Source organism: Notamacropus eugenii, chromosome 4 (genome assembly GCF_028372415.1).
Source record: "Notamacropus eugenii isolate mMacEug1 chromosome 4, mMacEug1.pri_v2, whole genome shotgun sequence".
NCBI lineage: Eukaryota > Metazoa > Chordata > Mammalia > Diprotodontia > Macropodidae > Notamacropus > Notamacropus eugenii.
This window is the reverse complement of record NC_092875.1, coordinates 358,146,504-358,161,799: the sequence shown is the minus strand read 5'-3', so window position 1 is coordinate 358,161,799 and position 15,296 is coordinate 358,146,504. Positions and strand designations below refer to the sequence as shown.

The 15,296-nt window shown below is 33.7% G+C and overlaps 1 protein-coding gene across 3 annotated transcripts in view; it reads left to right on the top strand.

The window, feature by feature from the left end:
- Window positions 1-15,296, top strand: part of SEMA5A (semaphorin 5A) — a 660,701-nt gene that overhangs the window by 549,343 nt on the left and 96,062 nt on the right. For all 3 annotated transcript variants that reach the window (XM_072605411.1, XM_072605412.1, XM_072605414.1), the window contains exons 14-15: window positions 1,427-1,608; window positions 9,843-9,986. In XM_072605411.1, the coding sequence (XP_072461512.1) occupies window positions 1,427-1,608; window positions 9,843-9,986 (326 nt within the window). The remainder of the gene's footprint in view (window positions 1-1,426; window positions 1,609-9,842; window positions 9,987-15,296) is intronic.

Sequence of the window (15,296 nt, the reverse complement as noted above, 5' to 3'; positions counted from 1 at the left end):
CATTCTTGACATTAAATGGGAAATCACTGTTTCCTGTTGTATTGGGGAAAACAGCAGAGCAAAAGCCCAGTTCAGCTCTACTTTCCTGCACAAAGAATGATGTGTTATTTCCAATAAATACATGTCAGCAGTATTCCGAAATGATGGATTGCAGCTCTTTCAGCTATATTTAAAAAGAACATCAGCTTGTCCCTTCCTTGGAATACTATAGTACATGAAAGATGAATTTTAAGAACTGTAATTACTAGTTAAGAGATGGAACTTTTGGTGGAGTAGATGGAGTATGATCAGCATCAGGAGAAATAGTAGATGCATACTACTTGAAGGTAATTAGGCTTCTTCCTTTTTCAAACTAGGTAACAAATATAAATTGCCTTTAGGTTAAAATTGAGTTCTGGGTATTGGACACAAATATATAACAAATGGAGTAAACTTACCTTGAAATAATTCTTTTGCTTATGTTCATAATTCAATGTAGAAGCGGTTAAGGTATGAAATTTTACACTTCCTTATTCTTTCCCTTTAGTGAAAAAATATTTATATGGTCTATTGATTTCACCTTTTAAAATTTTTTTTTCCTCAACAACATAGTTAACTTAATGTGAGAGAGAATATTCGGAATAATGTGCTGAAGGCAATCCAGATTAAAATCATAATCTCACTATAATTTCCTTTATATTAGATATGCCAGGAAAGAGGTATAATAACAGAAAATAATTAGACCAAAAAGGTTTTTTATTTAGGATATTCTATATACTAGGACTTTAGGTCTAGAGTTTGGAACACATCGGAATTTTAGTACACCTTCCTGGTCCACATATCATTTAATCTGTGAGACAACTTGAAGCAACTATCTTTTTGTTAAATCACAAGAAATGTAACAATGACAGAGTTGCTCATCGATTGCCATACCTCATGGTCCTATATTTCCCATCACAATGCCAACCTAACTATCAGCTACCAAGAAAGAAACTTGAATATAAACATGCTTTCAAAAGAGAGCAGCAGCATAGCATATTGTATATAGAATGGACCTTGAATATAGAAAGACCTAGATTCAAATTTTACCCCTAACACTTACTGCCTATGTGACAGGCAAGTTTTTAACCTTTCATTAGACAGTTCTCTAAGACCATAGCTTATAGGGAATGACCCAGACTGTGAGTTTCTTCAACCAGTAGTTCTCTTTGTCAAGTAGTTATCACTGCTCCCTTGCCTATTGACCTGCACTCATATTCTAGTGTATCGTTGTCTTCATGGACTGCTTGGTATAGGGTTAGATCTTACCATTTTAACTCTCACTCCTCTTTTGAATATTCTCTTTTTTTATCTTTAACCAAATCTGATTTTACATGATTTTTTTTAATTTCCTAACTTAAAAAAATCTTAATTTTTCATTATGCATTTATTTGAATTTTATTTCTAGACGAGGAATTTAACAGTGGATGGAAATTATGGAGCCTGGTCACCATGGATACCCTGTACTCATACAGATGGCAATATGGTTGGTTCTTGCCTCTGTCGAACTCGTTCCTGTGATAATCCTTCTCCTCAGTGTGGAGGATGGCAGTGTGAGGGCCCAAGCATGGAAATTGCTAATTGTTCCAGGTATGTTACATGAAAATATGGAGCATGGTGTCATCGGACCATGGATTTGGAGTTAAAAATAATTTTATGTTTTTAAACTACTTTGAAAGTTAGTAAGTTATTTATAGATGATTAAATTATCTGTACTGAAGTGTTTTAAGTATTTAAACACTGCATAATACTAACAAATTTTTAAAAATTTTTCCTCAGTTACATGTAAATACATTTTAAAATTTATTTTTAAAAATTTTTGGATTCCAAATTCTCTCCCTCTTCCCTCCTTGAGAAGGCAAGCAATTATTAAGCATTGATGTGCAGTCATGCAAAAGTTTCCGTATTAGCCACATCACAAAATAAAATGCAAAACCACAGCAAATGAATGACAAAGCTTTCTTTCAAGTATGCTTCAATTGGTATTGAGACTCTATTGGGTCTTTCTTTGGAGATGGAGAGTATTTTTCATCATTGATACTTTGGAATAGTCTTCAATCCTTGTACTACTGAGGATAGATATGTCATTCATAGATGATCATAATATGATATGATATGATACAATACAATACAACACAATACAATATAATATAATAGTATAGTATAATATATAATACAGTACAATGTCATATTACTATATTATTATATTGCATATATATCATAAACATAAATATAAGATAATATAACGTAATATTTCTCTTCCTACCTCCTGCTTCTGCTCATTTCACTTTGCTTAAATTCATTCTGAAAGTAGACTGTTCATCATTTTTTATAGCACAATAGTATTCCTTCGTAGTATTGAGGGTCACCAATGGACCTCAAACCCATTGGTGAGATAGTAGGGTGTCTACCTAAAGAATGTGAAGACTTCCTTGGTGGAACACTCAGATTTGAACAACTTGTTATACGAGGCTATGACTTCAGCAGAAGCAGACACTGAGGAGTGCATAGAGCTTGGTCAGACATGGAAGACTCCAAGGTCATCCACCTGATTCCCAAGACATTGCTAGTCATGTGGACTTTTGTCGCCGGACTCCAACAACTCTGGAAAAGAGAAGTTAATGATTTCATTCTGCCTCGCTTAAATCCAATTTATGCATGCGTCAAAAGGCATCCCTCATACCATTTTAAGAATTCCATTACAATCATATGACCCAGTTTTTTCAGCCATTACTCAATTAATGGGAGTCCCCTCAAATTCCAATTCTTTGCTACCACAAAAAGGAGCTGCTATAAATATTTTGTACATATAAGTCCTTTTTCTTAGATCTCTTTTGGGTACAGACATACCAGTGATACCACTAGGTCAAAGAGTTTGCACAGTTTATAATCATTTGGACATACTTCCAACTTGTTCTCCAGAATGATTAGATCAGATCACAACTCAACCAACAGTGTATTAGTGTCCCAGTTTTTCCATGTCACCTCCAACATTCATCATTTTCCTTTTCTGTCATATTAGCCAGTCTGATAAGTGTGAAGTAGTACCTCAGAGCTGTTTTAATTTGTATTTCACTAATAGTGATTTAGAGCATTTTCCGTATGATTATAGGTAGCTTTGATTTGTTCTTCTGAAAACTGTCTGTTCACATGCTTCAACCATTTATCAGTTGGGAAATGGCTCATTTTCTTATCAATTTGACTCTTTTCTCTTTATATTTGAGAAAAGAGGTCTTTATCAGATAACTTGCTGTAAAAATATTTTCCACTAGTTTCTTGCTTTCCTTCTCATCTTGGCTGCATTAGTTTTAATTGTGCAAAATCTTTTTAATTTGATGTAAACATAATTATCCATTTTATATCCTATAATGCTCTCTATTTATTGTTTGGTCGTAAATTTTCCCCTTATCCATAAATCTGACACTTAAAATATTCCATGCTCCCTTAATTTGCGTATGATATCACAATTTATTCTAAATCATGTACCCATTTTGGACTTATCTAGGTATATGGTTTGAAATGTTGGTTTATACTTAGTTTCTGCAGACTCCTTTCTAGTTTTCCTAGTAATTTTTTTTATCAAATAGTGAGTTCTTGTCCAAAACTCTTGGATCTTTCGGTTTGCAGAACACAAGATTACTATGCTCATTTCCTTTTAGCTATTACTAGTTAGAATTTCTAGAACAGTGTTCAATAATAGTGGTGATGATGAGCATCCTTTCTCCACCTCTAATCTTTTTCAAAAGACTTCTAGCTTATCCTCAATACAGATAATGCTTGCTTATACTATTTATCATTTATTCTAATAGATACTACTTATCATTTATAGATACTACTTATCATTGAGACAGATACTACTTATAATTTATTCCTATGCTTTCAAAAATAAAGTCAGAAATGTCAGCCAAGCAGTTCATATAATCATCATTAGTCAAAACTGTATATCACCAAATTGAAGATTATTCCTACCCTTTTTCTCATTGTAAAAACTATGTTAATTTAAACCCCATGTTTGTAACACTGAAAAAAATTCACATTCACCTAAAGCATAAAGTCATTTATTAATCCCCTCAGAATAATAAACAATAATGTACATCTCATCTTTACTTTTTATACTACTACATGGAAGCTCAGAAGGGATGTCTACAGCATTGAAAAGCTTTCCGGAGCTTTGTTTTTACATAAAGCTTTTCAATTGGCCAGCAGTAATAGGGAAAAAACATATTCCAGCAAATGAGACCATTTATTTTTTCTTTTTTCTCTATTTCACAGAAATTAATACCTAAAATCTACCAATTTTTATACTTTTTCCTTTTTTTAAAATTTTTTTATTTTATTTATTTTCATTGTTCTACAATCAGTTCCATGTATCTTAGATGTTCCCCTCCTTCCCTCTTCCCCACTCCCTCCCCACTCCCTCTCTGAGATGGTACACAGTTTTATATAAGTTCTATACATACATTCCTATTAAATACATTTTCACCTTAGTTATGTTATATAGAAGAATTAAAACGAATGGGAGAAATCATAAAACAAACCAAAACATAATACAAAAGAAAATGATCTGCTTCATTCTGCAATCAAATTCCATAGTTCTTTCCCTGGATGTGGAAGGCATTTTGCCTTAAGAGACCATTGGGAATTATTTAAGTCCTTGCATTGCAATGAAGTACTAAGTCTACCAGAAAAATTCCTCGTACACTGTGGTTGTTGCTGTGTACAAAGTTCTCCTGGTTCTGCTCCTTTCACTCAGCATCAGATCATATAAGTCTTTCCAGGTGAAGTCTTCCTGCTCATCATTTCTTATAGCACAATAGTATTCCATTACATTCATATACCACAATTTATTCATCCAGTCCCCAATTAATTTCCAGATTTTGGCCACCACAAAGAGAACTGCTATAAATATTTTTGTACATGTGGGACCCTTTCCCATTTTTATGATGTCTTGAGGATACAGTCCTAGAAGCAGTATTGCTGGGTCAAAGGGTATGCATATTTCTGTAACCCTTTGGGCATAGTTCCAAATTGCTTTCCAGAATGGTTGGATCAGCTCACAGCTCCACTAACAATGAATTAGTGTTCCAACTCTCCCACATCTTCTCCAACATTTATCACCTTCCTGTTTTGTCATGTTAACCAGTTTGATATGTGCTGTGGCACCTCAGAGTTGTTTTGGTTTGCATGTCTCTAATCAAAAGTGATTTAGAGCATTTTTTCATATGACTATAGATATGTTTAATTTCTTCCTCTGAACACTGCCTGTTCATATCCTTTGACCATTCATAAATTACGAAATGACTTGTGTTCTTGTACATTTGACTCAGTTCTCTATATGTTTTAGAAATGAGGCTTTTATTACAGACACTACTTGCAAAAATTCTTTCCTGGCTTTTTGCTGCTCTCCTAATCTTGGTTGCGTTGGGTTTGGTTGTGCAAAATCTTTTCAGCTTAATGTAATCAAAGTTATCCATTTTGTACTTCATAATGCTTTTTATCTCTTGTTTAGTCAAAACATTTTTTTTCCTTTAGCTTTACACAGCCTGCTTGACTCTTTGGCTTACAGGCTTTTGGTTCTCATTTAAATTTTGTTTTAAATGTATGTTTCATGTCAGTCCTTAAGGAGGAAATGACCTATTTTCAGATTAATGTGGGTAAGTTTGCAAAGTAGTAATTTATTAGTGGTTTTTGTTTGACTATAAAATGTCACTTACCATGTGTCTCAAGGCATGAAAGATGTGGTCACTAAATTCAGACCCATTCAGACATTTCTGCAATTAGAGTATCTGAATTTCTAGTTTTCTACCACTAGAGGTGCCATGTAAATGAACCAAAATGATCTAGAATGATCTAGTCTTTCAGTTACATCTGATTCACGGCTATTTGGCTCTTTCTGGTGGTAGACACTGACAACAAGTAGGAATGTTGATTAGACCATAGAGGTTGGTCATTAGAGCTAGGTAAATTAAAATTGATTTGAGATTTCCTTGTGAAAGCTTTTACAAATAACTGTCTAGCATTACCAAAAATTATTCCAAATTTCTTGACCTAAATATCCCCTCCCTTTTCTCTTCATTGTCACTCACAATGATTTCACCCCAGACTTTACTATATTGAGAGTCTGGATTTCTGTGGGTTGTATTAGAAAAAAACAAACAAACTTATCTTAGACAGTATGAACTGACAAAGAAGATCCAACAAAGGAGTGGAAACAATCTGATCCTTTTCTCCCTACATCACTTTCAGAAACATGCTCAGCTAGTTCTTGTGATTCTTTTCTCAATAGTTTCATTTATCATTTGTCTTTATTTTTATAATTGCTTTTGACAACCCTGACAAAAGGGAGTTTTCAGAAGTCTTCATGTTGTTTTTACTCTCATGCTGAAACAAAAGGTCTTCTAGACCATCTCAAAATTCTATAGAAATTATTCCCTAATAGCGAACAGAACACAAGCAGATTCTTAAACAGCTTAGAATGTGTTCAATCTAAATGAATGCCATACTTACACATTTTAAACAAAATAAGATCAAGGACTCAGTAAGGAATTTCAAATGAATGATTAAATATTTTCTGAAATTAAACAGGATGCTCTTTATGTGTTAAATTATAATAGAAGGTGTTGCCACTATCACCACCACCACCACCACCACCATCATCATTGTCATCATCATCATCATCATCATTATCATAACAATTGTAGAAGGTTAAGGTAATAGAGTTGGACTTCATGAATAATATACTCATATTATATTATGAATAATAATATGATATGGATAATATACTAGTATTGGTGGTCATCTGTTTATGCCAACTATGCTTGATAATTTCCAGTCATTTTAAGAAGTTGATGCCTTACAAGGCTGCCAATAAAATTTTTAGATAACTCTAATTTCTGTCCTTCAATGTTGGGAGAGCACAAAGTAGGTCCTTAGTTCATTTTATTCTTTGTGTTGGATTATGGGGTAGCATTAGAGACAGGATATGGCAGGAAAGGATGTGTTAGTACCTGCATCGCTGGAGAGAATACCAAAACAATGAAATTCTAGACCCATTGAAACATTATATGGGCATGAATGATAGATTTGGAGCAGGAAGAGAATTTAGAGGATATTGAATACAATCCTCTCACTTTGTAGATGAGGTTATTGAGGTATAGAGGTTAAGTTACTTGCCTAGGATCATATAGCTAGAGAACGTACGAGGAAAGATTGGAACTCAAGTCTTATATCTCTAGCATTTTATCCATTTTGCCATCTAACTGACTGTTGGAGTAATTATCAGGGAGTTCTTTATGATTATTAAATAATAAATATCAAATATTAAATATAATTTCCACATCTTCCTGGTGGGATTTCTTTGATTTATTGATTGATTTTCATTTGTGATTTCATACTTAACTACCTACCTTAAAAAATCATGGCTTTTGGAGAGTTCAGTGATTATGAAATTATCTTTCTTTGACATTTTTTCCATTTCAATTGCTTTTTTTTTAATACCAGATAATCATACATTTTCTTTCCATTAAAATCAGTCTAATGTTTCTTGCTATCTCATGGAGTCTTTGATATTTATTTGATTTATTCTAGTTTGCAGAGAATATTTTGAGTGAAGTTTATTGTTTCCTCTTCTAAGCTGTTTTATTTTTCTATTTCTTTCCTCAAGAGCTTCTATTATATTTTTTTTTCTCTTGCTTCATTTCTTCAAAGAATCCATGTGGTCCTTATGGAAAAGTTCATTTTTCCCTTTGATTCTATGAATCTGTATGGTTATCCTTCAACCTCTCCCAGGATATTTGGGATTCCTATTACTAAATCTTCTAAGCCCACTTTGATTGCAGGCACGCTCTAATTAGTGACTATATGTGTCTTTCCAATAGTCATATTGGATAGTCGTAGTGGGAGGCAGTAGGTCTTTTCTACCTGTATTGTCTCTGGCTTTGTTGGTAGTCCCGTTTCTTGTTGCACATGAGATATTGAGGCTGAATTTTTGTGAAATCATTGAGTGGAAGAAGTCATTGTCATCTTCCATTGAATTTCTTGACATTTCATCTGGTAAAAATTTCAGGATTTTACCATGAGATAGGTATTAGGAAACCAGACAGACAGTTCAAGTCAGGGAGCTATCACACCCTCCAAATTTAAGGCAATTACTTAAGGCCTGTTAGGCAAATTAAGTATGTTCAGTTAAATTTTATGATTCACTTGGCATGATTTGTTGTTGTTTTTTAAAATAAAAATCTGTTCTCATTCAAGAGTAGCAATAGTTCTTTCAGTTTAACCTCAGTATGGTCTTGCTAGGTTGTTCCTCCCCTCCACCATTATATATATCACAGGCTTGTTGTAAAGAAAATTCTTTGTAAACCTCTGAAGAAATATATTACCAATGTATAGAATATGTATATATAGCCTAGATACTTTAGTTAAATTATAGTATCAATAGTGTATGCCTACAAATATGAATAATACCTCAGCCTTATAAGGCTATAGTGTAATAATTATAAAATCTTACTATTTGATGTATATTAATATGCATCATTTATAATTCGAAATTATACATTTATTTGTAACATTTTTGATATACAGCTTCTAGTCTGATCTATGATACATATACATATATAATTTTTATTGTCCCCCTTTTTTATAGTTGAAAAAACTGAACTTGAATGAGGCTCAATGATTTTCTCAAAATCCAGAGTTACTGAGATATACTGAAGGTCACATAGCGACAAACTTGCAAAACTGGCTCAACTACAGATCTTCAGACTCAAAAGCCATGATTCTTTCCATTTTTATCACCATTCTTTCTATACTTTTATAAGTCAGTAAACACAATAACGAATTCATCAACTTAGACTGTTATCATTTGAATTAGTGTTTTATATTTTTGTTCCTTGTTATCAAAGATATTTATATAATCCATGAGCATACATAAATTTTTGTTTTGTTTGTTTTTTAGAAGGCTCTCTGGAATGGATCTGCAGAGACAGTATGATAGACTGGATAGAGTATTGAGGTCAGCCAGGCCCATCTGGTTTCCATTCCTACCTCTCTCATTTACTGGCTCTTTGGGTCTTGGTTGGTCACTATTTCTCAGTGCCCAACTCAAGCTTCCCAACTGCCTGATGAGAAGGAATTTCCTTATCAGGAATTCCTTATGTAGATTTAAACACATATCTATATAAGTGGTTTTCCATATGTGTGTGCATATATGCAAATATATACATATAGGCAAAATGGTTGATAGGCTTAAGATTTAGAAGGAAACTTAGGACACATTTTTTTTTCATATTAAGGTTCTAAAACACAGATAAGTTTAAGTGACTTGTCCAAGATCATATAGATAGAAAATGACAGATCTTGGTTTAAAGTTAGATCCAAATCCTCTTTCTCTTCTACCTTACTAATGTTTCAGTAACCAACTCTTAAAATAAATAACAGACTGCAAACCAAATGATACATGGATCCCTGTCTTTAAATTTCTTTATAAAAATGAAACATCAGTACCCTGTATTCAGTTCTTGGATTTGATAAAGGAAGGTTTTTTATTGTTTTCTGAGAATCATCATTGAAATGTTTAGAACATTTTAAGTTTATGTTATTAACAGAATTTTCTATCTTGAAAGTAAAATAGAATATCTCAAAACCAGCGATTGAGACAATATAATTTGGAGGATATATTTCACTACCTGTGCCATCCATTGCCCTCCTAACCCCTCATACATTTAAATATGGATGGATAGATGCCTGCTTTAATTTTTGATCAAGAATATTGCATTTGGTGCCACTTTTCAACAACTGATATGTATTATTTTCTTCTCCAACAGAAATGGAGGCTGGACTCCTTGGACTTCTTGGTCACCCTGTAGTACAACTTGTGGCATTGGTTTCCAAGTCCGTCAGCGTTCCTGCAGTAACCCTACCCCTCGCCATGGAGGCCGGGTGTGTGTGGGACAGAACCGGGAGGAAAGGTATGTGGACCCTTGCTCTCTTCAGCACTTCCATCTCTCATGCTTGATGTCATGCCGGTGTGGTGCAGTTGTCCCTTAGTTTTAGTTACAGCTATATCTTACACCTAGCTGTGGCATCCCCTTCAGTTCAAGCTGGATCCTCCTCTTTTTCTGACATACTTCAGTTTTCACTGACACTGCATGTATAATAACTGGATTGGGAAGTTGGGAAGCTTGTTAGGTTCACCTGGCTGAATTCTTTACCAACCATCTGATTCAAAGATAGTCACTTGTGCTGAGGTATTTCTCCTTGTTTTCCCCTGAGACCTGGAAAATTGATTTCATTGGAAAATTGATTAATTGATTGTTGCTTATTTGAAATGCAATTTCACCTGACCCAAAAACCACAATCCAGAATAAGGCATAAAATGGTCACAGTTCAATCTTACTGGTAAGCTTAGTTTAATTTTTTTTCTATCTTAAATAAACATAAGCAGATGTAGGACATATGGGATATTTTCAAGGCTTTGTTTAGAGTATATAAACATACACCATTTCAGAATCATGGTAGTGGTGCATAATAACTGAAATTGGCAGAAATTTTTTCTATGTATTTTAATCTTTCAGCAAATTGAGCCAACACTGTGGTTAAAATCTTTGCTTTCACATAGTCTGTTACTTTATATAGAATTAGACAATGGTTTGTATCTTTATAAAATATTCATCTTGGCTATACATCCTATGTGTTTCCAAGATGCTGTTAAAGGATAAAACTTCCAGCAAATCAATGACATTCTTCTTTTAAATGATTAAATGTTTTAAGTTATTTTAAAAGATTGTTCCACAGGACAAGCATATTTCTTCCCAGTAAAAATGGCTCATATAAAAAATTATTAAAATACAGTTTGTGAATGTAAGTTAAAATAAATCACTTCTATAAGAACTACAGGGTTACAAAATAGATATATTCCTTTGCAATTTGTGCAGTGAATATTTTCTTGTTATTTTTCAGACTATAAATATGGAAGAAAACTAACCCATCCTTAGGTGTTTGCAAAATTTTCCCATTGTCATAAAGGATATTTTTCTCTTAATTAAAAAATGTACAATAATGTGTTGAGATTATTGTTTATTGTTATGATGCAGTGTTCCAACATAATGCTATCTTTGCACTATGAAATGTCCAATGGAAAGAGGGATATCCTATTTAAGATTGTATTTAAAATTATAAAATTCTATTAAATAATATTTTTTCTTTTATATAGTTCATCTGGGAAAAATATCTTTTTGTTGTAATAAGTTGTCACTGAAACAGCATTTCTCTCACAAACCTAGCAACCATTATTAATATTTCCAGGCCAAAAGATCAGGAATGAAGTGTGAATGGGTGAATGTATCAGTTTGTGTGTATGTTTATGTATGTGAGTGTGTGGGGGGGGGGATGGAGAGAGACAGACAGAGACAGAAGGAGAGAGAGAGAGACAGAGAGACAGAGATAGGGAGACAGGAGACAGAGATAACACACTAGCAAAGAGATAGAGAAACCGAAGTTTAGTACTCAGGCAAAGGTCACAGCAAAGTAAGCAAGCCTGATTACTTTTAATTTTAAAATTTCTTTTTGTTGCAGAGTTTGCCTTTATTTTGTCTAGGAGAAAACCAAATTGTGTTCTAGATTAACAGGAAGAATATGGAGATTTTAGGAATAAATGGACATTGTTAACAAGCAGAATAACAAAGAGCAGTGCTCCTGAAAGATTTCAGGAAAATTTGGCTTTCCTTGACAAGCCATTTGTGAAAGGGGCAGTCAGAAAGGATAATGTGATTACAAAGACTACTTAATTACATATTTTCCTGTGTCTTTGTAAGTTAAAATGATGAGTTTGGGGACTGGAAATATCAGCTCTCAAATCTGTCTATATATATAACATTTACCTCTCTGGCTTGTGCCACACAAAGTGAGATTCTGTCAGGAAAGAGATATCCCAATGCCAGGGAGAGGGAAATTTGAAAAAGTAAATCAAAGTGCAGAGATGCCATGGCCATCTGTCTATTCCCAGTTCTAGAGTGCTAAAGGACTCTGTTCAGGGAGCTGAACTACTTACAAAATCATGTTGTTTACTTCTAAACATATTTAGTTCCAAAATCTTGTGGGTGGCCACACTTGCAACTACCTTTCATCAAGGGTAATGTGAGGATTATAGTTTGGGGAACTTTCTTTTGAAATGAAAAAGAAAAAAATGCTGTGTGGCACATTGATGAATGCCACATAATATAATGAACAAACGTGTTATTTGTATGCCAGATTCTCCCTTTTGAAATGTCCATTAAATTCAAAGACATTTTTATGGATACATGGAAATCTGTGAGTCTAATTATGTGTATACTTTGAAATATCTTTTTGTTTTGGTTAAATTTATCTCCTTCCAAAACAACAAGTATGCCATGAGAGTATTTCCATGTATTTCCATGAAGAAGTATCAAATAGTGATTACAAAACAGGAAGTAAAGAAAAGGAAGAAATTCCTTCTTTGTGAATAGGTTACCAAAATTGAAATAAGGTATCAAAGAAGAAATACGTTTCTGTTTGATCTGATAATCTTAAGGACCAGTTTACGTTTGCAGTTTGTGTATCACTCAGGCGTTTCGAGGCTTAACGCTGATTCTTTGGTGAACTGAGATGACATTCTTAAAAGTAATCTGCTTCCCCAAAGGAAGTCAATTAGTCCTCTCAAAATAGCCATGAATGCACTTGGATGCTGGAGCATTTGAAGCTATGAGCAAGTTAATTTACCTTACTTACCTTTAGCAAAGTGATGTCTAACAAACTGAAATACCCCGTATACTGAGTGATAAATGGAAATCATTTTCTCAGCATCACCAAGTTGATTAGGCTAACAAAGGTTATGGTGAGAAACACTGACCCTCAGGAGTCAAAGAGGTATTGGAAATTATCTAATATAGCCCCTTATTTACAAAGCAGAAAACTTATACAAATAATTGTATTTGTGAACAAATAATTTTTGAGCTACAGAATGATGAAGTTACTTACCCAAAGTGTGATTGGCAATAAGTTATAATGAAGGGATTAGAACCAGTTTTGGACTCCAGTCTGGGCCACTTTTTAGAACCAATACCACATTCCTTCATCTATTAGACTTCTTTACCATAGGAAACACATTTTAAATATAAATGTATATATATATGTATATATACACACATATATGTATATGTGTGTGTGTGTGTGTGTATATATGTAAGATTTATTCATGAATCAGTCATTTCCAGAATCTATCATTACAAAGCCTTTTTTTAAACAAAGAAAACATGACAACTGGTTAGCACACCAACCACACACATATATGTCAGTATGTATGTTCCACACTCATAGCATCTCCAAGTCTTCATTGAAAGGAAATGGGCATTTCCATCCAGGCCATCAATATAATCGGTTTTTCTATTTGTATAACATTGTTTCCTCTGATTTTTGCTTCCTTTCATTTATTATTTTTTAGTCTTTGACTCTCTAAAGATAGATGAATAGATTAAGATAGGTGTATAATATTTTTATTTCTGGTTATTAGCTCATATGAGACTACTCACATTTCTCTGTATTCCTCATAATTATTATTTCTTATGTCATCATAATATTACTGTACTATAATTTCTCTAACCGTTCCAGTTTGTCTACCCACTTCGTCTCTAGTCATTTGCTATCACACACACACACACACACACACACACAATATTGTTATGAATTTTTTGTTGGGCAGGAGACTTTTTTTGTATCCTTGACCTTTTTGTAAGGGCTTTGCTGTTGAGTCTCCGGATCAAAGAGTAGAAACAGGTTGTTGTTGTTTTTCATGCGTTCAGTCATGTCCGACTTTCATGACCCCATTGGGGGTTTTCTTGACGGAGATAGTAGAGTGGTTTGCCAATTTCCTCTCTAGGTCCTTTTACAAATCAGGAAACTGAGGTAAACATAGTTAAGTGACTTGCCCAGCATCAAGCAGAGAGTAAATGTCTGAGGGTGGTTTTGTATTCAGGTTTTTCTGACACCAAGTCTGCATTGTATATCACTGTGCCACCTATCTGCCCCTCAGTTTAATATTAAGTAAACTTAAGTAGGATTACAATATATAATAGGGGGAAAAACAGTCTTCCTTTTCATAGTACGGTATGTACGGTGAGTAGTCAATAAGCAGTTACCAAGCACTTAGTTTTTTCCTTGCAATATGCTAAGTTCTAGGAATACAAAGAAAGGCAAAAATGGCCCCTACCTCAAGGGGCTCATATTCTAATGGGGGAGGCAACATAAATAATTAGTTATATAGAAGATATATACCGATAAATGAAAATTAATTTCGAAAGGGAATCCACCAGCAGCTAGGAGTAATGGGATAGGCCTCCTGCAGAAGGAGGGATTTGAACTGAGACTGGAGGAAGCTGTGGAAGCAAAGTGATAAAGACCAGGGGTAAAAAAACAACAAAAAAACCCCCAAGAAAATCCTTCAAGACCAGAAGGAGCAATGAAAACAAAGGCATAGAGGCAGATTGTTGTACAATAAAAACAGATCATTTTAGCTAACTCTTAGACCAGGTAGAAGCAAAGTATAAAAAGCATGGGAAAAATAGGAAGAGATCTGATTGTAAAGAATTTTAAATACCAGAGGACTTTTATTATATTTGTTCTTATATATAATAGGGAAGCACCTGTATTTATTGAGTAAGAGAATGAAATCTACAGATCTGTGATTTAGTAAAATAATTTTTTGTTGCTGAGTGAAGAAAAAATATATAACATAAAAAAGTTATTAGTTCTCTAATTTGCTTTCTAAATACACAGTGAGAACAACTTACAATGTCAAATTAAAGTGTTCATTTCAATATATCATAGAGTACTTTAAAAAGATTAGAAATTTATTTCATCTAACCAGGGTATTCAGAGGAATAATTTCATGAGTCTTCTTCCTTCACCATTATGCCATTTAAGAATACTAGAAAATAAATGACTTAAGCCCAATATAGTCAGTCTTCCTAAAGTTAATAATACCCATTCTCACAACTGTCTATAACCAAAGGCATATTCTGAAGTCTCACCACCTATTCTAAAACTTGGTTTTTTTTAATCATATATTGGTCATCATGGGTCAGAGATAAATGTTTCCCATGGTAGAACAGTCTAAGTTTGGGTGCTTTTAAGGTATTTTTGCATTGGAAACAGGCTATTAGACTCAATGTGTCATCAATCTCTCCCAGGGTGGCAATTCCTTTTTAGCTCTGTGAATGAAGACACAAGACACAGAGGGTCAAAACCCTATTTCTAGCCTTTTT